The 26,195-nt window shown below is 45.3% G+C and overlaps 1 protein-coding gene across 1 annotated transcript in view; it reads right to left on the reverse strand.

Annotated features, from left to right (window-relative positions):
* Positions 1-25,662, reverse strand: part of RFX8 (regulatory factor X8) — a 66,997-nt gene extending 41,335 nt beyond the window's left edge. The window contains exons 1-4 of the mRNA XM_075917233.1: positions 25,563-25,662; positions 13,917-14,040; positions 9,800-9,861; positions 5,674-5,760 (exon numbers count right to left, since the gene is read on the reverse strand). Of these exons, the coding sequence (XP_075773348.1) occupies positions 5,674-5,760; positions 9,800-9,861; positions 13,917-14,040; positions 25,563-25,624 (335 nt within the window). The 5' untranslated portion in view covers positions 25,625-25,662. The remainder of the gene's footprint in view (positions 1-5,673; positions 5,761-9,799; positions 9,862-13,916; positions 14,041-25,562) is intronic.
* Between the last annotated feature and the right edge of the window lie 533 nt (positions 25,663-26,195).

Here is a 26,195-nt window from a genome sequence, read left to right on the forward strand (position 1 = left end):
TGATTTTTGTTGTGCATCCCCAAGTTACACCTCTCTTAAAAAAACAAAATCAGCCATAAAAATACACAGCACACTATTACTGAAAATTGTTTACTTTCTCATTTTACCATCTAATTATAAAATAAATCAATTAGAATTTAAATATTCTAATTACACTTCAGGGTACAGTACGTAGAGCACTATAAACAAATAATTGTATGGAATTTTAGTTTGTACTGACTTCACTAATGCTTTTCATGTAGCCTATTGTAAAGCTAGGCAAATATCCAGATGAGTTGATGTACCCCCTGAAAGGCCTCTGTGTACACCAGTTGAGAACCACTGTGTAGTGATTTAAGTATAGGCAAGCCCTAAAGTGATAGAAGCACTCTTTTTCATATCCTAACTCAGATGTGAGGAACCTTTTTTGGGTCAGGGGCCGCTGTCCCACAGAAAGATCAGCCAAGGTCCGCACACATGTGAGAAGCAAAAAAACCTCCAAAAAACAAACAAAGAAAAACCTCTAAACCCTCACTGATATGGCCCCCCCAACTGAGGAGAGAGACACTCCCCACATTTCCCTTGCACACCAGAGCCTAGGGAGGCCTAGCCTACTACATTTAGGGTTGCTAGATGGTTTCCCAAAAAATACTGAACACACGTGCTAAAAATTAAAAGTTAACACTGAATGGGACCTTTATTATAAACAATCAACACTCTACATCATATATTTTGACTACATGAACCTCCCAGCACCGATTGCTGCTGGGAGTAGGGGAAGTGTCTGGAGAGGTGGGGCCACGATTGGCGCTGGGAGCTCCTGGCCCTGCCCCCACCAGGCTTCTGCACGCAACCAGCTGAGCTGAGGGCTCCCAGCACCAATTGCGGCCCTGCCTCCCCAGCCACTCCCCCCGCCCCCGCCAGGTTTCCGTTGGGCGCCAAGCCAGAAAAGCAGAAAATACCGGACACTGAACATGTCCTGTATTTTCTGAATTTTTTTACTGGACAGAGGGCGCAAAAAACAGACTGTCCGGTTAAATATCGGATACCTGGTGACCCTAACTACATTTTGTGTGCTCTAGCCCCACGATGGGGCAGTGGGAGGGCTGAAGCACCAGCGCAGGCTCCTCAATGCTGGGGAGAGGGGAGCCCTGAGCCTTGGGGGCCAGATCCTCATCCAGCCCCCCAGACCTGAGGTTCCCCACCCCTGCCCAAACTGATGTAACTATGCTGATATAACTTTTCAATGTAGAACTAGCCTTGAAAACACAAGTCACTGAAAACACATTATCCCATTGTCCTACTGACTGCACTGGTGTTTTATTAAGAACAGAAGCCAATTCAAGGTCTCTTGTTCTGATATTCAAAACCATGCATGGGATTGGATCTAGCCATCGGAGAGATCACTGCTCCCTCTGCCACTATGATCTGCCATGAAAGCACTGCTCCTTTTGAAAGATAAAATGATTGATCAAAGACCAATTATGGGCCACAACCTCAAGACGTTGTATGTTCAATAATATGTTTAATGCTTTCACACCAGCAATAGTATCCCATAATCCAGAGCTGTTGAAACTGGTGAGTGAAGAAATGAAGCAACTTAGAAGTATTTACTGTCCTTTACTGTGTTAATTTTTGTAGATTTCTAATATATAAATCCTGAGTGTTTCCAGTTCCTGCTCTGAGAAGGTGGCCAGCTGTATCTTGTGCTGCTGTTACTATGGCAACACATATCAGCCGTGCTCTCGCTCAATAGGCTGGCTGCCAGAGCATACTTGTTCTTGTGATGCCTCCCTTCATTAGGGCCAGCCAGGCAACATGTGAGTGTGAGAGCTGCGGCTGCCTAGAAACAGACAAGTGGCAGCACTCAGTCTTTGCTCAACAGCCAGATGAAAGCTCCAAAATAATTAAGTGTAAATACTGTCTGATCTCTGCCATCGGAGAATTAGCATATATGTGACTCTGTTGTTAGTAAATACTATTTTTATTTACCTATACCTGCATGTGTGCTAGGCACTGCACAGAACAAGTTCCTGCCCAAATGCACTTACCAATCAAATAAGATCAAGATGCAAGTGAAAAAAGGGGTGGGGGGGGGGGGGGAAGAAGAAGGGAGATGAGTAACAAGATCATGTGATGTTCATTTCTGTTAATAAGTTTTGAGGGCCACTGGAGTAACAACTACAACTGAAATGAGAAAGAAAACGATGGGGGAAGGAACGACACCATAGGATTTTGAAAGAAGAGAAGAAAAGTGACAGAAGAGGACTGAAAGGAAAGAAGGAAGAGGAGGGTGGCAGGTGAAAGAGATGGAAGACGTGGGCAGAAAGTCTTTTCAGAGCCCTATGTCAGGCTCCTCCCAGTTTGAGCAATATGAACAGTTTTGTATTTTTTTAAAGATTATGAAGATTAGATTCTGTGACAGATTCAAGATCAATTTCTGCTATTTAGAAAAATAAGTTAAGATTATCTCTTTGTTAATTTATGAATTAATCACACCAGATTTTGTAAATCTCTAACTCCAGCGTTTCAAATTTTGATATTTTTATTAAAAATTTTGTTTAAAAAAAAACCTTAAAAAATTATTAAATGTTCATTATGTTTTTTTTGGGAGATGAAGGTTACAAATAGCTATAAAGATGGTGGGAATGTTTGGATTTTTTGAAAATGCTGATGGAAATTTTTTTTTAAATAAACACGTTACCAGTTTATCAGCTTTAATAAGCTCCCATATGTAAAATTATGGTGATTTTAAAAAGTAATGGACTTACTGGTAAGTCCTGTGAAAGTGTGATAGTACTATTGAGACAAACAGAATCACACTCTCTGCTACACTTCTCTTGGTTATAACCAGGAAGAGGAATTTATTTAATTTATTTAGATTTATAAAATCTCAAAATATTTCTCTTCAAACTGTAAAAAGATCACTACTTTGTCATTTTGACAGTAGCCCCCTCTCTGGATCATGTCTCTTGACATTGATGCCTTTGTATGCTGGAGACACAATCTGCTGGGGCCATGGCCAAGCAAGCCAGAAAAAGTTTCAGGAAGGAAGAGCTAGGTGGGATGGTTCGCTCTGACCCTGGCACCTGGAGTGGCCCACCAGCATGCTTGGACTCTATCCCAAACATGAGCCATTCTTTTTAGGTGACAAATCTGAGGAACTGTCCTAGATTGAGGTGTCACTAGAGGAGGTTTTGAAACACATAAATATATTAATCAGTAATAAATCAGGACCAGATGGAATTCACCCAAGAGTTCTGAAAGAACTCAAATGTGAAACTGCAGAACTATTAACTGTGGTTTGTAACCTATCCTTTAAATCATCTTCTGTACCAAATAACTGGACGATAGCGAATGTGATGCCAATGTTTAAAAAGGGCTCCGGAGGTGATTCTGCCAATTACAGGCCTGTAAGTCTAACTTCCGTACCAGGCAAATTAGCTGAAACTAGAGTAAAGAATAAAATTGTCAAACACATAGATGAACATAATTTGTTGGGGAAAAGTCAACATGGTTTCTGTAAAGAGAAATCTACTAGAATTCTCTGAGGGGGTCAACAAACATGTGGACAAGGAGGATCCAGTGGATACAGTGTACTTAGATTTCCAGAAAGCCTTTGGTTCCTCACCAAAAGGTATTAAGCAAAGTAAGCTGTCATGAGATAGGAGGAAAGGTCCTCTCATGAATTGATATCTGCTTAAAAGATAGGATACAAAGGGTATGAATAATGGTCAGTTTTCAGAATGGAGAAAGGTAATTAGTGATGTCCCCCAGGGGTCCAAAATGGGACCAATAATATTCAACATATTATTAAATGATCTGGAGAAAGGGGTAAACAATGAGGTGGCAAAATTTGCAGATGATACTAAACTGTCCAAGATAGTGAAGTCCAAAGCAGACTGTAAAGAGCTTCAAAGGGACCTCACAAAACTAGGCAACTGAGCAACAAAGTGGCAGATGAACATAATCCCAACTGTACATATAAAATGAGGTGGATCTAATTAGCTGCTACCACTCAAGAGAGAAATCTTAGGTTGTCATGGGATAAGAGAGAAGATCCTTTCATGGACTGCGAACTGGTTAAAAGACAGGAAACAAAGGGTAGGAATAAATGGTAAATTTTCAGAATGGAGAGATGTAACGTGATGTTCCCCAAGGGTCAGTCCTAGGATCAATCCTATTCAACTTATTCATAAACAATCTAGAGAAAGGGGTAAGAAGTGAGGTGGCAAAGTTTGTGGACAATACTAAACTGTTCAAGATAGTCAAGACCAAAGCAGACTATGAAGAACTTCAAAAAGATCTCACCAAACTGAGTGATTGGGCAACAAAATGGCAAATGAAATTGAATGTGGATAAGTGTAACGTAATGCACATTAGAAAAAATAACCCCAACTATACATACAATATGATGGGGGCTAATTTAGCTACAACTAAACAGGAAAGAGATCTTGGAGTTATCGTGGATCATTCTCTGAAAGCATCCATGCAGTGTGCAGCGACAGTCAAAAAAGCAAATAGGATGCTAGGAATTATTTTAAAAGGGATAGAAAATAAGACAAAGAATATCTTACTGCCCCTATATAAAACTATAGTATACCCACATCCTGAAAGCTGCGTACAGATGTGGTCTCCTCACCTCAAAAAAGATATTTTGGCATTAGAAAAGGTTCAGAAAAGGGCAACTAAAATGATTAGGGGTTTGGAACAGGTCCCATATGAGGATAGGCTAAAGAGACTGGGACTTTTCCGTTTAGAAAATAAGAGACTGAGGGGGGATAGGACAGAGGCATATAAAATCATGAGTGGTGTGGAGAGGGTGACTAAAGAAAAGTGATTTATTTGTTCCCATTATAGAAGAACTAGGGGACACCAAATGAAATTAATGGATAGAAAGTTTAAAACTAATAAAAGAAAGTTCTTCTTCACACAGCACAGAGTCAACCTGTGGAACTCCTTGCCAGAGCAGGCTGTGAAGTCTAGGACTATAACAAAGTTTTAAAAAGAGCTAGATAAATTCATGGAGGTTAGGTTCATAAAAGGCTATTAGCCAGGGGATTAGGAATGGTGTCCCTGGCCTCTGTTTGTCAAAGGCTGGAGATAGATGGCAGGAGACAAATTGCTTTTTGTGGCTGTCTTTTTAACTCTCTAAAGCATTAAATACAAAGTGAATCAAAACAATATAGGCCTTTTCAAAATAAAGATTATCCCTCATTAATTTGAATGGTAAGAAACAGAAAGCAAAAACTTTAAATAGAATGTATTTAAACAAATCACAATTAGTTAAAAGTGCAAATACATTGCTTAAATTGTAAGGATTAGAAATCAAGATGCACTAGCATGATTAAATAAGTGTTCACACCATTGGTGCTAATCACTTATATTTTTTCTCTTATTTAGCTTCTCAGCATTTTAAAGCTCTTCTTTTAGCTTTGTTATAGCTTTCCTGCACTTAAGAGCCATCTGTTGAAAATGTCAAGTGCATGGAAGTATGATTATGTGACCAATTAGGTGTGCAACTGCTACTTTTAAAAAATGGAGCCTTTGTATTAATGACAATATTTAATTAGAGTGCATTATTATAGAGAAATATAATCATGTTATCAATTTTCAGTAGGCAATGAAGTAGATTTTAAAGAAAATTGGATTATTAATACACCTGTAATAATAAAAAATCTTTTAAAACCAAACCTGTGATATTTTTTTTCAGACAGAAGATTGCAATAATGTGCATAGAAGAAAGAGCTCTTCTTAATATGTATTCCATCGTAGTGATACCTAAAAAATACAAAATGTAATGGACTGACAAGTATACAGTTTGCAAGACCAAGTCATCACTGAACTCACGTCTATATTCTTCATTGGGTGAATGGGGAACTGTATTTATTTTTTAAAATTATTTAAATCTTATTTTGTCTAATATTTGAATGAACGCATAATTTTTATAAACCTTTAAAAATAAAACTTTATAATCTCTTTTTAAAACAGCCTTGGAAATTTAATATTTTTTTAAGAAACAAACCCATTAATATTCCTGCTGTGTGGGGGAGTGAAGTCAACCTATGTAGCAGAAGCACAGAATCTAGGGCTGCATCCCCAAATGATGTAAATCTATTAGCTTCATTGAAGTCAATGACACCACTTGAGCAGAGCTATACTAATTTATACAAACTGAAAATCTAGCCTCTGATCTCCAGTCATGGCAGATTATGACCACTTTCAGGTAAGAATGCCACCTGTCCAGCAGCAGCCCGAGGAATTCAATCTCCTGGTTTTTTAAACCTCCCACTGGGCACTGGCACCTTTTGTTGATATTGAAGTGATGTGGAACCACTGTTCATACAGCTGTCATACCACTGTACAGCATCTGAAGTGCCATTTCCCCACTGGCTTTTAGTAAACAATATCTAATGGGCCCAATTCTTACCATAAATGGCCAGCAGAGGTCCCCCCTTCTCAGGGTAACTCTCTCATAGGGTGCTTCTGGACTACAAGGTTTTACTATACCTGCGTCTGTCGACAGTAAGTCAACAGAACGCGGCAGTTTTGTCGACGGTGTTAACCTCATTTTACAAGGAATAAAGCCTTTTGTCGACAGAGTATCTGTTGACAGTATCTGTCGACAAAGCCTCTGTTGACAAAAGCCTGTAGTCTAGACATACCCATAGAGTTTAAGGCAAGAAGAGCCACTCCATCTTTTGTAGCTAGCACAGGACACCAGCATCAACCAGCAACTACACACTAACCCAACAACTAAAACAAAGCCATTGTATTACAACCCACAGGAGTGGAGACTAGTCCATTAGGTGCCACAAGTAAAGAGCAGGAGAGAACACAGTTCACCAGTGCCTAAGGCCCAAAATGGCAGGGGAAATTATTGATATACCCGACGGTCCCGGCAAATGACTCTCACCGTGACAGCAGAGGAAAGGGGAAAAAAATCGCCAAGGTCAGTGTTAATTTGACCCAAATGAAAATTCCTACCTGACCCTAAATATGGGGATTAGTTAGACCCTGAGGCTACGTCTATATAACAAGGTTTTTGCGCAAAACCAGCTGTTTTTGCGCAAAAACCTGCAGAGAGTCCCCACCTCAAATGAGCTCTTGTGCAATTTAATGGGCAGTTAAACAGCAGAACAGAGGGCTTTTTCCACCGTAGGTAAACCTCCTTTTCGGAGGCATAACTGCTTTTAGCACTAAGTTATTGGGCAAAAAGTCAAGTGTGGATGCTCCAGAGGGGTTTCTTCTGCAAGAAACCCCTATGGGAAAAAGCACAGGTGCTCTGATGGCCATTCTGTGAATGGCCATCAGAGCTTTCTTGTGCAAGAACGTCCATGCAGTGTGGATGCTCTTTTGTGCAAAAGCACATCGCTTTTGCGATGTGCTTTGAGGTGTGGACGTGTTTTCGCGCAAGAAGTTTTTGGGCAAAAACTCTTGCACAAAAGGCTTCTTGCACAAGAAGCATGTAGTGTAGATGTAGCCTGAGTGTGTGAGCAAACAGCAGCCAGCTAAGCACCTGAAAGAGAATGCTTTGTGCCACATAAGGTCCCTGGTCATCCCTATGTCTCAAGATGCTACAATGGAAGGAGAAACCCCACTCCCTCCAAAACCTCCCAAACTATACTGGGAAAGGGAAGGAAGGAGACACTCCCTTCCTTACCGCTATTGGTGGCTGGCTGATAACCTGAAGTATGAGCTTTAGGAACATAGGACTTAAACCAGAAGTGAGCTGCAAAGATGTTGTACCCAGACAGAGCTGTCCTGAGGGGGATGTAGGACCCGGGACAACCCTCCCTCTGCTGCAGGTCCCACTCTTGCCCCTTCCTGCCCCTGCTCTGCCTGCAACCCACCCCCATTCCACTCCTTTTCCAAGTCACTACTCTCACTTCTTCTCGCCCCTGCTTTGCCCCATCCCCACTCCACCCCTTCCCACAAGCCCCCACCTTTTCCTACATCTGCCCCATTCCACCTCTTCCCCAAAGCCCTCAACCTCATTCTCTCCTGAGTAGCGGCAGGAGCCAGCAGGATGGAACAGAGCAGGGCTAGGGATGCTGTTGCCAGCTCCTATGCCACCTATACCCTACATCCCCTAAAGCAGCAAGCAGCACAGAGTGGGGTCGGTTGTGCTACTGCTGGTCTCTGTCCCACCCAGCCTCTGCATCCCTTTGAAGCATGGGACCCCTCAAAGCGCAAGGTGTGAGGTGACCAGTGTAAACCATTCAATGGATGGGATGGTTCTGTACCCAGCCCTCACCATCACAAATAACCCTGTCATACAACTGCACTCATACATTTATCCAGCTCTTTCTTAACATTAATTTTAAGTGCTCTGCCCCTCACAGCTCCTACTGGCTGTTCCAAAACCTTCTCTTCTGAAGGTTAGAAACTTTCTTCTAATTTCTAGTCAGAAATTGTTCAAAGCCAGTGTATACCCATTTGTTCGCAAGCCAAAAGAGTCCTTTCGTTTAAATAGCTTTTCACCCTCCCTAGTATTTAATTCCCAGATGTATTTATAGAGCATGAACATATCGTCCCTCAGCCGTCTTTTTGCTAAACAAGTTGAGCTTGCCCAGTTTGCTCCCATAAGATAGATCCTCCATTGCCCGATCATCCAATAGCTCTTATCTGTACCTGTTGCAGATTAAATTAATCTTTCTTGAGCATGAGTGGTCGAACTGTACACACTATTCCACGTTAGGCCTTACCAGCACCTTCTGCAATGGCATTAATACTTCCCTATCTCCCTGGATATGCCTCGCCTAATACATTGTGCAATCACATTTGCCTTTTTTCACTGCAGCATGACATTGGTAGCTGACTGTCATCCTGTGATCAACCCACACACCTAGGTCTCTCTCCTCTGTTGATTCCAACAAAAGCTCCCAGCTTAGAGCAGAAATTCTTATTATTAGATCTTAATTTGGGGTAGGCAAATACCAGCCCACGAGCAGGATCTGGTCCTCCAGGGTTAGCTCTTGGTGGGTTCCCGCTGCTTTATTTACCCGCACGGACACAGGTACCAGCGATCACAGCTCCCGTTGGCTATGGATCACCATTCCCGGCCAATGAGAGCTGCAGGAAGAGGTGTCTTGGTCTGCACCACTTCCTGCCATTCCCATTGGCTGGGAACAGTGATCCACAGACAACGGGAGCTGCGATTGCCAGTACCTGCGGCAGTGCAGTTAAATATAGTGGCAGCAGCCCACCAGGGACTAATCCTGGCAAACCACTGCAATGTTATTGCCCACCTTTGTCTTAAGTATATGTTCTAGCTAGGGTGTGAACAGAAGGCAGTAAGAGTTTATAACACTTCCATTATGAGCAAGATTGTAAGCCACTCAGTGGGTGTGCAGAGACAGAAGAGACTCCCTATCTTTAGGGCCTTTTGCACAAGCCTGGTCAAAATAAGAGTTCTTGGGTTTACCCAATTACAAGGATCACTGTGCCTCCCTAACACACAATGTCTTTGGAGCGCTTACTACGATAGGGAGCTTCTGCACCCCCCTAACGCAAGTTAGTTTAAGTAGTGTTTTGAAAGTTTAGAAAATTAAAATGATCTTGAATTCATATGCTAAGAACAGCTTGGATATGGTGACTTTCATTAAATTAATCCTATTTTAGTTTACTGGTAACACCATCAATCACAATAGAGCAGTTATTGTGATTTATTATAGACATTCAATAAGAACCTCAGCTGTGGCAGAGCAGTGTTTCAAGTTATCAGAACTAATTATACAGCTCTTTTATTTTATTTTTCCCAAAATGGGTGTAAATAACATCTGTATATAAAGGAATACATAAAATAAACAAACAATACCTGGCACTTCCCCTTGTGCCCAGCCTTCTGGTCCCCAGATCTGGGAAAACTAAGCGAACAAGCTAAAAATCACAAAAGGTATAAGAATTACTGGGCACATCACACTAGCATAAAAAACTTTATCTGATTTGTTTTCTTGTAATTTTCTCCACTACTATATATTCACTCACAAATTGCTGTGATTCCTGTTCTTCCAATAACACTCAGACAATCACTGCTGAATTTGCTGGAATACATCTCAAATATGAAGTCCAGTGTGACAAGCCTTTCTCATTCAAGTACTTCTTAATCACACAAGTAGTCCCAATGACTTCAGTTAGCTTCTCACATAACTAGTGCTTCCAGTATCAGATTTGACTTACCAGTTCTTTTATTGAGTTCATCAAGTTGCTGAGTACCATAGAATCATAGAATCATAGAATAATAGGACTGGAAGGGACCTCGAGAGGTCATCGAGTCCAGCCCCCCGCCCTCAAGGCAGGATCAAGCTCCGTCTACACCATCCCTGACAGATGTCTATCTAACCTGTTCTTAAATATCTCCAGAGAGGGAGATTCCACCACCTCCCTTGGCAATTTATTCCAATATTTGACCACCCTGACAGTTAGGAATTTTTTCCTAATGTCCAATCTAAACCTCCCCTGCTGCACTTTAAGCCCATTACTCCTTGTCCTGTCCTCAGAAACCAAGAGGAACAAATTTTCGCCTTCCTCCTTGTGACACCCTTTTAGATATTTGAAAACCGCTATCATGTCCCCCCTTAATCTTCTTTTTTCCAAACTAATCTTTTCCAAACCATCTTTACACATATTGAAGGAAATGTGAATTGAGGTCATTTGGCACCTCTCAAAATTAGCACCATGAAATAATACTGTAATAATTTAAAATGCTGTTATTGCACAGCATGAATACGAGCTCTCTCATAAAGCCACAGACAAAACAAGAGAACTCATGCTACACAATGCATCTAAACTGCACAAGCTTTTGTTGAGCAGTGTAGGAACAAAATCAATCATGTATAAAGTTGTTTGCTGTCAAAGCCTTGTCTACATTAGATTTTTTTCTCTTTTGTCCTAAGATGTAGATACAACATTGGTAGTAATGATGGGAGCTATAGTGTAACCAGGCCAACAGTGTCTGCCAGCATTTTTACCATGATGTTACCACTATTTGAGCTAAACTGAGTTAGATGACACAGTAGTAAAAATAGAGCTTTTTCTACATAGCAATTCAACACCTGCTTCTGGCCCACTTCAACTGTCTTGGACTCATGGGGCTTGGGCTATGGGGCTATAAAACTGACATGTAAACATTCAAGCATGGGCTAGAGCCTGAGTCTTGGGGCCCCATAAGTGGCGAGGGAGTCAGCTAGAGTCCAGGCTCCAGCCAAAGGCCAAATGTCTACACCACAATATTTAGCCCTACAGTCTGAGTCCAGCCAGTTAAGTCAGCTGACCTAGCCCAGTGCAGACATTCCAGTGCAGACATTCTTTAAAGGTCTTGGGTGAAATCCTTGCCTCACTGAAGTCAATGTAAAATTCCCATTCACTTCAATAAGACTAGGATTTCACCCCTTGACTTGTCTACATGACAATTTGCACCAGTTTAACAAAATGTGTCTTTTAAAATCCATTTAATTAAACCAATGCAAGTTTGTGTGCCATATTTTGGCTTAAGAGTTGCTTATTTTGATTTACCTTAATCCTGTGAAACAACAAACTACTCAAACTGAAATAAAAATAACTACATATAAACTTGTACAACTAAGCTAAATTCATTTAAAACAATACTTCTAATTAAGCAATAGCAAGTTAATGTGCAGACAAGGCCTAACAGCTTGAAAACCAGTGGTTGCACCAGTGGTAGCAATAGTGGAAAATACTGAGCACAAACTATGTAGGGTAAGGATAGTAAAAAAAAAAAAAAAAGGGGGGGGGATGTTTTTCCTTTAATCACACAGATAAAGTTAAGCAGGTATACATCTGTTTGTTAGGACTGCAGGATTAGGGGTGTAAAAAGATAATTGGCTATGAAAGCTCCAGCCTATTAGAAGAGAGACATTGTCTAATGGACTTTTTTACTCCTGCATCTTATTTGCTTGGATAATGCTAAAAATACACATTCTGTGTGTGGAGCAAAATCTTCATAAGTAAACTTTTTTTAAAAAAATACTGATATAATCAACAGAAAGACCAGGATGCTTTGCAGCCTCAAAACTTGGATAAAAAAAATACAGTGCTACTTGTTTCCATGAAAGGTTTATTGCAGGGGTGGGGAACCTCTGACTTGCAGATTGCACATGGTTAGTCAGGGTTAGCCACTGGCAGGCCAGCAGACCATTTGTTTACTTGAGCTCGCAGCTGCTAGTGGCCATGGTTTGCTGTTGCTGAAGGCCAACAGGAGCTGTATTCTCCATGCCTGTGGATGCTCAGGTAAACAAACCATCTGGCAATCTGCCAGCTGCTAACTCTAACAAACTGCATCCAGCCAGCACGCTGGAGGTTTCCCACCCCTGGTTTATTGGTAGGGTGCTATCAAATTCATAACAATGAAAAATGCATCACAGAATCTGAAATCTGATCACTTTCCATGAAATCTGATCTTTTGTGTGTATTTACCCTATACTACATACTTCATGGCAGAGGCCAGCATTTCGCAAATTGGGAGTCCTGACTCAAAAAGGAGTTGTGTGGGGGGGGGATGCTCACAAGGTTATTTTAGGGAATCACAATATTGCCACCCTTACTTCTGCACTGTCTTTAAGCTGGGTGCCCAGAGAGAAGCAGCTATTGCTTGGATGCACTGCTTCAAGGGCAGTGCCCTGTCAACAGAAACACAAAAGTAAGGGTGTCAGTATCATATCATGCCACCCTTACTTTTGCGCTGTCGATGGTACTTGCTCTGCCTTCAGAGCTGGGCTCTCAGCCAGTAGCTGCCACTCTCCAACTGCTTAGCTCTGAAGGAAGTGCCATGTCAGCAGCAGCACAGAAGTAAGGGTAGCAGTCGGGCCCACCAACAGCAATTCTGAGCCCAGGGCAGAAAAATCAATAGGCTCCCCGTCCCTCTCCCTTGGCTGGTGTCACAAGCCTTTCTCCAGCCTGGAGAAGCCCCAAGCACCCCCACTTGCCTGGAGAGCCCTGGGCCAGCCCAGCCTTGTCCCTCACCTATTCAGATGAGCCCCAGGGCAGCTGCAGTGCTCCGCACCTCCCTTCCCCTGATGAACCTGCCTGCTGGGGAAAAGCTACAGCAACATCTTTTGATTCACAGATGCTTTTGATATGCCCTATGCTAGTTCCAGGGTCCATAACCCCATCCCAGAACCTGCATAGGGCATATTAAAAGGGTCTTTGAATCAAGAGATACTTTCACTTTCCCCAGAGCAGGCAGAGCTACCTTAGAAACAGAGGGGCTCTCAGGCCTTTCAGTAATTTTCCCGTCAGTGGGTCTGGTAGCAGTACTGCCGCAATCCCCCGCCTGCACAACAACCTTGTGACTCCCTCCTCACAACTGCCTTCTGCGTCCAGTGGACCACTACAATTACAACTAGGGATATAAAGCTTTAACCTGTTAACTATTGACCAGTGCCTTGCCAGCATGTTTACCGGGGTAACCTGTTAACTGGCCCTTGGCCCAGCTGAAGCAGCTCCCCTCTTCCTATTATAGATACAATTTAACTCTTATACCAGTTTGCTGAATAAAAAAAAGTTGTTCTAGCAAAAGGACTTTTTTTCTGGTATAATTGCATCTGTGCTATGTCTAGAGCTTTTGCAAGTATAGAAATGTCATTTTTAAAAAATCACACTTCTTTGCATCATTGCAATAGTAACAAAAGTTTCAAATGTAGACCTGGCCTCAGAGAGAAAAAAATGCAGATAAAATTTCCTAAGGGAGCCAAAGAAGATATATCAAGAGATAGAAGCTTTCAAACAATATCTCTCCCAGTGTCCTATATTAAAGGTACCTTATTGCATAACCACCTATCCTTGTCTATAAATTAAGCTCCCTTAGTTTGCAAAGCTTGATAAAGAGACACTTGTACAAGGTTTTATGAACCTATGCAAGGTTTCAGCCCATTATCTTAAACCCCAAATATGCTGTAAGGCAATGTGCTTTGTACCTTTCCAAATGTAGCTGGATTTACTTGATTCTGAGCCTTCTGAGTGCAATTCTCTAGATACATTTCATACAGTAGACAACGAGGTATGCTGTATCCTTCGCAAACACAGAAATTATCTGCTATCCTTCAAGACAAAATGGTACAAAATTTATATCAATATATGTCAAGATTAGAAAGTTAAAAATGATTGGTCTGACTCCGATATCACTCCATGTTTACACTGGTACAACTATGCAGACTTTGCTGACTTATGTGGAGTTACTCCTAATCTACAACAATGAGAGATCAGAATCATATTCACTACTTCTAAGTGGATCCATATTCTAAAGAAAATGGTACATCCTCAGATATGTGAATGAGAGAATATTCTCAGGTTCCTTTGAATTCCCATTGGAAGATATGTCAGTTCACATGTTAAAATATTTTTTAAATATTTTAAATAAATAAATATGTATCAAGAGGTTGTGTGAGTGTACTCCACAGAGAAACAATCCTATCAGATACCATGCAGGGTTGGGGTTTTTTTTTAATATATTCTACAGCTTACTAGCATCACAACAAAGTTAAGATTCCACAATGAAATATAGTATAGTATAGTATAGTATAGTATAGTATAGTATAGTATAGTATAGTATAGTATAGTATAGTATAGTATAGTATAAACTTAAAAAACAACATAAGAACATAAGATAAGAACATAAGAATGGCCGTACTGAGCCAGAACAAAGGTCCATCTAGCCCAGTAGCCTGTCTGCTGACAGTAGCCAGCACCAGGTGCCCCAAAGGGGTTGGACCAAAGACAATGATCAAGTGATTTGTCTCTTCCCATCCTTCTCCAGCCTCTGACAAACAGAAGCCAGGGACATCATTTCTATCCCGTGGCTAATAGCCTTTTATGGACATAACCTCCATGAAATTATCTAGCTTCTCTTTAAACTCTGTTATACTCCTAGCCTTCACAGCCTCCTTTTGCAAGGAGTTCCACATGTTAACTATGTCCTGTGTGAAGAAGAACTTTCTTTTATTAGTTTTAAACCTGCTACCCATTAATTTCATTTGGTGTCCTCTAGTTCTTCTATTATGGGAACTAATAAATAACTTTTATTTATTCACCCTCTCCACACCACTCATGATTTTATAGACCTCTATCATATCCCCCCTCAGTCTCCTCTTCTCTAAACTGAAAAGTCCCAGTCACTTTAACCTCTCTTCATATGAGACCCGTTCCAAACCCCTAATCATTTTAGTTGCCCTTTTCTGAACCGTTTCTAAGGCCAAAATATCTTTTTTGAGATGAAGAGACCACATCTATACACAGTATTCAAGATGTGGGCATACCATAGTTTTATTCAGGGGCAGTAAGACAGTCTATGTCTTATTTTCTATCCCTTTCTTAATAATTCCTAACATCCTATTTGCCTTTTTGACCGCCGCTGCATACTGTGTGGAAGTTTTCAGAGAACTAGCCATGATAATGCCAAGATCTCTTTCCTGATTTGTCGTAGCCAAATTAGCCCCCATCATACTGTATGTATACTTGGGGTTGTTTTTTCCAACGTGCATTACTTTACACTTATCCACATTAAATTTCATTTGCCATTTTGTTGCCCAATCACTCAGTTTGGTGAGATCTTTTTGAAGTTCTTCACAATCTGCTTCTGTCTTGACTATCTTGAACAGTTTAGTATCATCCACAAACTTTACCACCTCACTGCTTACCCCTTTCTCCAGATCATTTACGAATAAGTTGAACAGGATTGGTCCCAGGACTGACCCTTGGAGGACACCACTAGTTACCCCTCTCCATTTTGAAAATTTACCATTTATTCCTACCCTTTGTTTCTTGTCTTTTAACCAGTTCTCAATCCATGAAAAGACCTTCCCTCTTATCCCATGACAATTTAATTTACACAAGAGCCTTTGGTAAGGGACCGTGTCAAAGGTTATGTCTAGACTGCAAGCCTCTTTCGAAAGAGGCTTTTTCGAAAGTATCTTTCGAAAAAGCCTCTTTCGAAAGAGCGCGTCTAGACTACACGCGGAACTTTCGAAAAAGCAAGCTACTTTTTCGAAAGAGAGCACCCAGGCAGTCCAGATGCTCTCTTTCGAAAAAGCCCTGTTTGCTTTCAAGAACGCCTTTTTTCGAAAGAGCACTCTCCCCTTGTTGGTTCCTGTACCAGCTGCTCCAAGAAGCAGTCATTTAAGCCATTGAGAAATTTTCTCTCTGCTTCTCTTCCTGAAGTGACATGTACTCAGTCAATATGGGGATAATTAAAATCCCCCATTATTATAGAGCTTGGTAGCCTCTCTAATCTCCCTCAGCATTTCAATGTCAGTGTCACTGACCTGGTCAGGTGGTCGATAATATATCCCTACTGATTAATTCTTTTTATTGGAGCATGGAATTACTATCCGTAGTCATTCTATTGAACATGTTGATTCATTTAATGTTTTTATTTCATTTGATTCTACATTATCTTTCACATACAGTGCCACTCCACCACCCACACGGCCTGCTCTATCCTTCCGATATATTTTATATCCCGGTATGATTGTGTCCCACAGATTTTCCTCATTCCACCAGGTTTCAGTAATGCCTATTATGTCAATCTCCTCCTTTAATACAAGGTACTCTAGTTCACCCATCTTATTAGTCAGACTCCTAGCATTTGTGTAGAAGCACTTTAAAAATTTGCCACCGTTTATTTGTCTGCCCTTCCCTGATGCATTGGATTCCTTTATATGTGGTTGTTTGTCTGCTCTGGCCCATGGTTTGTCCTCTCCCCTCCTCTATTTCTGACTACAGCTTAGAGAATCTCTATCAATACATTCTCCTGAAAGAGAAGTCTCCATCCGATTTACGTGCTTCTCCACACCAATCAGCTTTCCCCCATCTCTTAGTTTAAAAACTGCTCTACGGCCTTTTTAATGTTTAGTGCGAGCAGTCTGGTTCCATCCTGGTTTAGGTGGAGCCCATCCTTCCTGTATAAGCTCCCCCTCTTCCAAAACTGTCTCCACTTCCTAATAAATCTAAAACCCTCTTCCCTACACCACCATCTCATCCACGCATTGAGACTCTGAAGCTCTGCCTGCCTACCAGGCCCTGCGCGTGGAACTGGAAGCATTTCCGAGAAAGCCACCATAGGGTACCCACAAAAGCTCACGATGCCATCTACATGTTTTGTTAGTCTTTAAGGTGCTGCTAGACTATTAGTTGTTTTTTAAGTTTTTCCAGTTACAGACTAATTAGGCTACCCCTCTGAAGCTATAGTACAGTACTATAGGAGGTAACAAGTTAGAATATAGAGTCAAATTCTACTCTACAAAATTTATATCAATATATATCAATTTAATATCAATATTTGAAATCCCACAAGTGTAGAAGAGAGCAAATTTGAGTCTTGACATTACTACTCACTATTATTCCTGCTATCCAGACCGCTCTTGATGTGATTAAATGCTCATCTTTAGGTCAAATGCCACTTACCTTATCCAGCTGAGTGGTCACATTAAAATAAATTAAACTACTTGTGAGAGTAAGATGAGGAAGATTTTGAATGTAATTTTTCTAGGCTAAGTTATTATCACCACCAGAAAAATACCTGTTAATTAAGAGATAATGCCAAAGAATAATACCTCCTGTAGCTCAAATACTGAAGCAAAACTGATGCATTTTTGGCAATAAATGTTGAGACAAGGAGAAGATTAATTTTCAAAGCATGACACATAGATCAGATGAAAAAGTTATATTTCAGAGACTTTACTTCTGTTATACCAAATAATTTATGTCAATTAAATTATTTTATCAGATGACTATTGGTACAGCAGAGTGCCAGTTACTCATAGTATCTTTACTGACATACAAACTGCTTTAGATAACAGACTTATAAGCACTAGATTATCCACAAAGAACCAGTTTTAAAATAACATTGGCTACTTTTATTAACAATGTGATTTCATGCTGGCTAATATTTATCTTTCGGCTTTGCCTTTTATCCTAATGGGTTAGGATTCCAACCATCTGATTGGCTGAAACAGATTATTTGCTATAACAGAGAAAGAACATTAATTATTTCTGAGTATTCTAATGTGAGGCACTAATCTTTTTCAACTTAGTGTCTTACTCATGCTCCTCTTGTTTCTCCACAGTGTTTCCGCACATCTGCTCTCTCCCTTTTAAAGGAACCCCCCACAGGCCTCCCTGCCTCTCACCCGTTTGCAGCCTATGCACCCACGCACCAAACAATATTACAGTCTCAGGCACCTGAGAGCATTGCTTGGCCTCAACTCTCTGCACATAGCTGCTCTGGGCTTTCTGCCAGTTTCTCCCCACCTACAGCTTGACAGCCTGTTGTGAATGAATTGCTTCACAGCTAGAGGCAGAGATGAGCAACTAGCATCATGGTAGTGAACAGGCAGAGTGCATGCTGAGATAATGGGGTAGCTCCTTGATGGGAGAAGAGGAAATAATATTCAGTCCAGTGAAGAGTCCACACTAAACCTTGCTTCCCAAAGTAGCCAGAAATCCTCTCTTCTCAAGGATAAAGAACCATTGGAAACCCCTTCAGATTTTATCATTCTCCTCTGAGGGTATGTCTACACTACAAAGTTAGTTCGAACTAACGGACGTTAGTTCAAACTAACTTTCCTAGGTGCTACACTAGCGCTCCGTTAGTTCGAACTTAATTCGAACTAACGGAGCGCTTAGTTCGAACTAGGTAAACCTCATTTTACGAGGATTAAGCCTAGTTCAAACTAGCTAGTTCGAATTAAGGGCTGTGTAGACCCTTAATTCGAACTAGTGGGAGGCTAAGGCTTCCCAGGTTTCCCTGGTGGCCACTCTGGCCAACACCAGGGAAACTATTGCTCCCCTCCCGGCCCCGGAGCCCTTAAAGGGCCACGGGCTGGCTACACAGTTTGTGCCAGTTGCAAGGCTGCAAGCACCCGTGCCAGCAGACCCTGCACCTGCCACAGGATGAGCCAACCACCCGAGGGCTCCCAGCCCTCCACTGCTCCCCAGGACCAGCCTCGCGGCTTCCAGGAGCCTGCCCGGGGGCGCAAAAGGCGGGCACCCGCTTGGTCAAGTGCGGAGATCGTGGACCTCATCGAGGTTTGGGGGGAAGCCTCCAATGTCCACGATCTCCGCACTAGCCACAGGAACGCGGCCGTCTACGGCCACATGGCTGCCAGCCTGGCCGCCAGGGGCCACCAGCGCAGCCGGGAGCAGGTCCGCTGCAAGGTCAAAGACCTGTGACAGTCCTACTCCCGGGCCTGCCAGCCAGGGGCCGACCCAGAGGCCTGCCCCCACTTCCACGCCCTGGACCACCTCCTGGGGGCTCATGCCGTCTCTGCCCCCCAGGACGTGATTGACCCCGGGGCAGAGGGCTCGCTCCTGGAGACGGAGGAGGAGGAGGAGGGCTCTGAGAGCCAGGAGCCTGCCGCCAGCCTGCCCGGGACCCCCGAGGCACCCCACAGAGCCGCTCGCCTGCGTCATCTGAGGCCGGGGAGGCGTCCACCTGTGAGTACCATCGTGTTCCACTTATGCGTACGGGGGGCTGGGGCGAGAGGGAGCCCCGGGACCGTGCGCCTGGGCCTTGCCCACCACGGAGCAGCAGCTGGGGATCCTGCAGGGGCCCTGGCCTTGCAGAGGGGAGCTGGGTTTCACACACCTGGGCCCCTGGGGTAATTGACCGCTGGTCTTGTTGCACCACAGCTGCAGCACCTGGGCCTGCAGGGCGCACCACACCGCCTACAGCAGCTGCCAGTGCCCGGGCAAGCAGGAGAGCCAGGAACGAGGAGGAGTATCAGCGGCGGCACCTCCGGTTCATGGACCACCAGCTCCGCACCCAGGACCACTGGGTCCAGGAGGACCTGAGGCCGCGCCGGAGGAGTCTGGAGGCCCTGGAGGAGCAGGGCCGTGCCCTGCGAGGCAACCTCCAGAGCCTGCTCGACCGCTTCCCATTTCCTCCTCCCCCTGCTCCCCCAGCTCCTCCTGCTCCCCCTGCTCTTCCTGCTCCCGCTCCTGCTTCCGCTCCTGCTTCCTCCACACCCTCTGTCCCTCCTGCCCCCCCCTCCACAACCATTTCCCACCGACGCCCCCGGACCCGCAGTGTGGCGAGACGGGAGAGGCAGCCGGACTCCCACCCCTGAGCTTTCCTTTCCCTTCCTCCCTTCCCTCCCCTTCCAGCTCCCTCATCCCAGGTTTCCCCCTCCCCTCTCCCACCCTCATTCCTCCCTTCCACCACCCAATTCTGTGAAATAAACAGACATTTTTGTTTCAAAAACAGGTGTCTTTATTTGACAGTAGGTAGGGAGGGGAAAGGGGAAGGGGGGAAGGGGGGAAGAAGGCCCCAGTGGGGCATGCAGGGAGAGGTCAGTCCTCCTCCTCCACCAGGAAGCTCTCCCGCAGGGCTTCCCGGATCCGGACGGCCCCCCGCTGGGCTTCCCGGATGGCGGCGGTGCGGGGCTGACCGTAGTGTCCAGCCATGCGGTCAGCCTCAGCCATCCAGGCTGGCAGGAAAGCCTCCCCCTTCCGCTCACACAAATTGTGGAGCACACAACATGCTGCCACCACGGGAGGGATGTTGTGCTCGGCCAGGTCCAGACGAGTGAGGAGGCATCGAAAGCGGGCTTTCAGTCATCTGAAGGCCCCCTCCACCACGATGCGGGCCCTGGTCAGCCTGGCATTGAAGGCCTGGCGGGAGGGATTGAGGTGCCCCGTGTAGGGCTTCATGAGCCAGGGCTGCAGTGGGTAGGCGGCATCCCCCACCAGGCACACGGGCATATCCACGTCCCCGACCCTGATGTGGCGGTCGGGGAAGAAGGTCCCGTCCTGCAGCCGCTGGCACACGGAGGAGTTGCGGTATACCCGGGCGTCGTGTGCTTTGCCGGACCAGCCCACATTAATGTCCGTGAACTGTCCCCGGTGGTCACACACAGCCTGCAGGATCACGGAGAAGTACCCCTTGCGGTTGACGTACCGGGACGCCTGGTGTTCCGGGGCACGGATAGGGATGTGCGTCCCGTCGATGGCCCCCCCGCAGTTGGGGAAGCCGAGGGCGCCGAATCCCCGGATGATGGCGTCCGGGTCGGCGAGGCGGACCATCCTGCGGAGCAGCACCCGGTTGATGGCCTTGACCACCTGCAGAGAGACACAGCAAAGCGCCAATCAGTGGGGCGCCCGGGTGGCTGGGAGCGTGCGTGCCCTGGCAGTGCCCCGCGCCCCACTCCCAGAAGCAACCCCCCTGGCAGTGTGTAGTATGGCTGGGACAGCCCGACCCCTCCGGTGCGGGGCGCTTTCGCCTCCTCCTGCTCCCCCTTTGTCCCTGGGGCGGCCCATCCCCTCCTCGCAGCCCCCCTTCCCCCGGCTCGGTGGCCGACGAGCGCCATACCTGCATGAGCACCTCTCCGACGGTGGATCTCCCCACGCCGAACTGGTTCCCGACAGATCGGTAGCTGTCCAGCGTGGAGAGCTTCCAGAGGGCGATGGCCACCCGCTTCTGGAGGGGGATGGCAGGCCTCATGCGAGTGTCCCTTCATTGCAGGGCAGGGGCAAGCCACTCGCAGAGCTCCAGGAAGGTGTCCCTCCTCATCCTAAAGTTCTGGGTCCACTGTCGGTCGTCCCAGCGCTCCAGGACGATGCGGTCCCACCAGTCGCTGCTGGTGTCCAGACGCCAGATGCGGCGGGGCACGCCGGTGCCAGGGCGCCGCCGCGGCTCCTCCATGGCCCCCAGGGCGGCCAGGCAGAGAGGCAGGGGGCTGACGTTCACCAGGTGGTGCCAGGCAGCCTCGAGCCATTGCTGGCAGGCTTGCAGCAGCAAGTCCAGAACATGCACCAGAAGGTGCAGGGCGAGCCGTGGCTCCATGTTGCCACCTGCGGCGGCCCTCCCGAAGGGAAGCACCGACACAGACGGGCACAGAGACCAACGCTTTGCTGTCCCTCGGCGAGGTTGGCAAGCAAGCAGGAAAAGCTGAGAACCGGCTGTCCAGGGGGGTCCCTTTAAGCTCGAGCCTCAGATAGCCTCAGACAGCAGCCACACAAAGCAACTACTGACCTGATGCCCTGCCAGAACCGGTTTCAGCTGCCCTTAAATGCCCCCCTGCGTCCAATCAGTGTGGACGCGCTAGTTCGAATTAGCAAAACGCTAATTCGAACTAGTTTTTAGTTCTAGATGCGCTAGTTCGAATTAGCTTAGTTCGAATTAACTAATTCGAACTAAGTTAGTTCAAATTAGCGCTGTAGTGTAGACGTACCCTGAGGTATTAAACTTAGATCTACATTAATCCTAGTATAACACCACTAGAGTCCATTGAATTATAACTAAGATTAACTTCTTTAGGGTTTTAGTTGGTTTTCTAGGTGACGAGAAAGCAAGTTTTGTATTTCAATAATGGTTTCTTCCAATAGTTTTGCTTCTGCATTTAACTATTTATTGACATACAGGTTGAACCTCTCTAGTCTGGCACCCTGGGACCTGACCAGTGCCAAACCAGAGAATTTGCCAAACCATAAGAGGTCAATATTGTTTAGCAGCATTACCAACACTTCCACTGCTTACTGAGCTCTTAGAAGACATTTAAGGGTAAATTAGAATTAAATAACAGCACAGAACACTGAGAGCCAGGGCTGGTGGCTATAAACACTTTTTATGGGACTGCAGGAAATTTGGCCAAACCCCTGATAACTGGACATCCTGCTAACTAAAATCATGCCGGACCACAGCTGTTGCCAGACCAGAGACTGCCAGGCTACAGAGGTTCAGCCTGAAATATTACACTACTTTTGTTTTTAGGTTTTTTTTTTCACTGTTTTAATTTAAACATGCCAAACATATTCTAGGTACCAACATATAAAAGTTCAGAAATACTATACATCAGAAAAGTCCAAGAAAAAAAATACAATGCTTGGATCCCACACATTTATTTATATTCCCAGCACATGATTTTTGTGGCCAGGGCCGGCCCGAGGTATTCTGGCGCCCTGGGCACGGGCACCGGCGCCTCCCCATGGCGTATGGCGCATGTGCAGGCCCACCCCCCTAGGGTGCGCAGGCCCGCCCCCGGGAAGCACAGTGCATGCACGGCCCGGCTACGGCTGCTGGCTCGCAGCTGGCCCATGTAGGGCCCTGCGGCTGTGGGGGGAAGGGCGTTGCTGGCCAGCGCCGCGGGGATGCAGCAGGCCAGCGCTGCGGGAGCCGGGCACACGGCACCTGATGGCAGCTGTAAGGGACGCCGCGCACCCCTTACAGCTGCCATCAGGCGCCCCCCCATTGGTTGGCGCCCTGGGCAGCTGTCCGGCTCATCCATGCCTCCGTCCGGCCCTGTTTGTGGCACATATCTAATCAAACAAGCAAAAACTAAGGAAATCAAAATCAATCAAGAAAAGGATAGCAAAGGAGAAAAGAAATGAGGGATTTATCTTTCAGGTCTTCTGCAGAGCTGCTTAGTTGACCAGTTCTAGGAAAGTGTCCCAAGTGGACCCACATTTTCCTGGGTTTGCCATCCAGGCTACGTGATCTTTGCCTTTGCAGGTAGGTTCACTAGTTCATTTTACCAGAATTCATGCCGAGTATTAATAATATATGGAGATATACCTATCTCATAGAACTGGAAGGGACCTTGAGAGGTCATCAAGTCCAGTCCCCTGCTCTCATGGCAGGACCAAGTACCATCCCTGACAGATTTGCCCCAGGTCCTAAATGGCCCCCATTAAACTCACAATGCTGAGTTTAGAAGGCCAATGCTCAAACCACTGAGCTATCCCTCCCTCCATTGGACTTTTGGACCAAAATCTTGTGTTTTGTTATTGTCAACATACCAAACAGAAAATAAAACTTTTAGAAATGTATTAAAGAAAGCATATAAGATGGTGATCTGCAAACTCACTGAGGAAAAAGGATGGTCAAGAGTTACCCTAGGATTCATCTGACAAAGTGGGTCTTTGCCCAGGAAAGCTTATGCTCCAATAAATCTCTTAGTCTATAAGGTGCCACAAGACTCCTCATCGCTTTTGCAGATTCAGACTACCCCTCTGATCCTAGGACTCATGTGACCTATATTCAATTCCCTGCTTTGCCAGAGAATTCCGGTGTAACCTTGGACAAGTCACTTAGCTTTCTGTGCCTCAGTTCCCCATTTGTAAAATGGAAATAATAGTATTTCTCTATCTCACATGTGTATCATGAGAATAAAAACATTAAAATATTGTGAGATGCTGACATCTCATCGTAATGAGGGCGTATACAGACTTAAGAGCTGTATGTTGCATCAATTTAAAATCCTTGAATGTGATCTGTTGTTATTTTAAACAAAGCTGTCAAAAATATTACAAGCATATTATAGAATCAAAGATGGTGGATGTGGTGTGTCTTAGAGAGACAGTGAGTAAATGCAGAAAGGTTTTCTGTTCCATACAGTGTCAGACTCTAGAAAATACTGTCCTGCCAAAAATGAAAGCACAGGCCTATGAACTACATAATAAACGCCAAAAAATTGTGAAGAAGGAAAAAGGGAGTCATTTTTTTCTAGGAGAGGCTACTCCAGACCACTGGGGATTATAACTATTTCGAAAAATTATTTTCTTGACAAGTAGCTGTTACATTGCATGACATGTTAATATTATGCCTTGCTGCTGTATTACATTACCATCCCTTCTCAGTGAATAACAGGATAGATGAATGCATAAAAATTAGAATAGTCTAATGAAAAATGATTATGATGTGGACAAACTTATCCCATCACACAAGCTCACATCAACAGCCCACATTTGCCATAACTATGATTGTAGCCGCAAGACAAGCTAGTGCTGACTCGCTATTTGTTACTACAGTGTGCATGCCAACATGCACTGGCTGTACAGGCCTGCTGCCACCCTTAACAGCATTTTAAAAGCTTGCTGCCAGCTAAGAACCAGAGGATTATCCTCTTCAGCCATCATTACATCATCTAGGCACCATCATTTAAAACAGATGACATGGAGTAACCACACATGCTAGTATGCATTAAGCAGAGAGGCTGGGTGGTCAGCGATATCAGCAGTTTCTGGTAATAGAGCTAGTGTTCTGCACTATACAGTTTATGTCCAACTGGAACAGTTTCCATAACTTGTGCACATATAACCCCCCATAACAATCAAGATTTGTATCTTATGAGGCTGTACCAAGAAGGATGAGTTAAAACAAACTAAATAAACTTAAAAATCAAGAAAGTCTGGTAGTATCTTAAAGACTAACAAAACACATAGATGGTATCATGAGCTTTCCTGGGCACAGCCCACTTCTGTAACATGGTGCCTACTCGGTGGGCACCAAGTGGCACCCCTATATTCTGCCAGTAGCAAACCAGCCTGATGGCCTGTGACTTATGTTGGGTAAGGGCTGACCACATCTCATCACAAATAGCCCAGCAGTGGGGGTCTCAAACTGGCACCTGGAGCATCACCTCCATGCCATAGGGGTGCCAGAAGAGCAGCCAGTGTGACTCCCCTTTCTGCCTCAAGCTGTGAGGAGCCAGAGCAATTGCTGGCATCAGCCGCCCTGGCACTGGGGCAGGGATAAAGCCCTGCAGAGGCGCCGGGCTCCTTTTGCAAGGAGCCAGGGAGGGGGCCAGGGAGACTCCTTCTCCACCGGGGAGTGGGAAGGCAGCACCCACCATTGGGTGATGGGCTGGTACAAGCGGCTGCTGCTGCTCGCAGCCTCGGCGCCCTCCGCCATCCTCTGCCAGCCGGGGGCGCTGCGGAGCCGGCCGGGGGCTGCCGTCCGGGCGCTGTTTACTTTAGAAGCCGGTTCCAGAGCGCGGGGCGGGCGCAGGCGGCTCGGCGCGCGAAGCGGGGCGGGAAAGGAGGCCGGCGGCGGCGGCGGCCCATTGGCGGGGACCCGCTGGCCCAGCGCTGCCCGTCCGGAGCTACGAGACAGGCGCAGAGCGGGGCTGCAGCTCCGTCCCGGGGCAGAGACTGTCCCCCACAGCGCCCAGCCTTTCCCCTCTCCTCGGGGGCGGAGCGCCGCTTGCACTCCCAGCCCGGCCTCTCTCCCGGGGAAAGCCCGCTCCTGGCCCCAGCCCTAGTGTTTGTCCAGCTGCCCACATGGGGATGCACTCTGCCAGCTGCTGGGTAGACGTGCCCGGAGAGACACGGCAAAGCCCCCAGCCTGGCTTTCTCTAAACCACTGCTGGCATGGCTCCTGTCCTGACCTAGCCTCCATGAATGTATGTAATTTAAGAAGATGCTTAACTTATGTACATGCTTAACCTTAAGCATGGTAAGTGCAACAGAAATAAAAGGCTCTT

The sequence above is a fragment of the Pelodiscus sinensis genome, chromosome 1 (assembly GCF_049634645.1).
Source record: "Pelodiscus sinensis isolate JC-2024 chromosome 1, ASM4963464v1, whole genome shotgun sequence".
Lineage (NCBI taxonomy): Eukaryota > Metazoa > Chordata > Testudines > Trionychidae > Pelodiscus > Pelodiscus sinensis.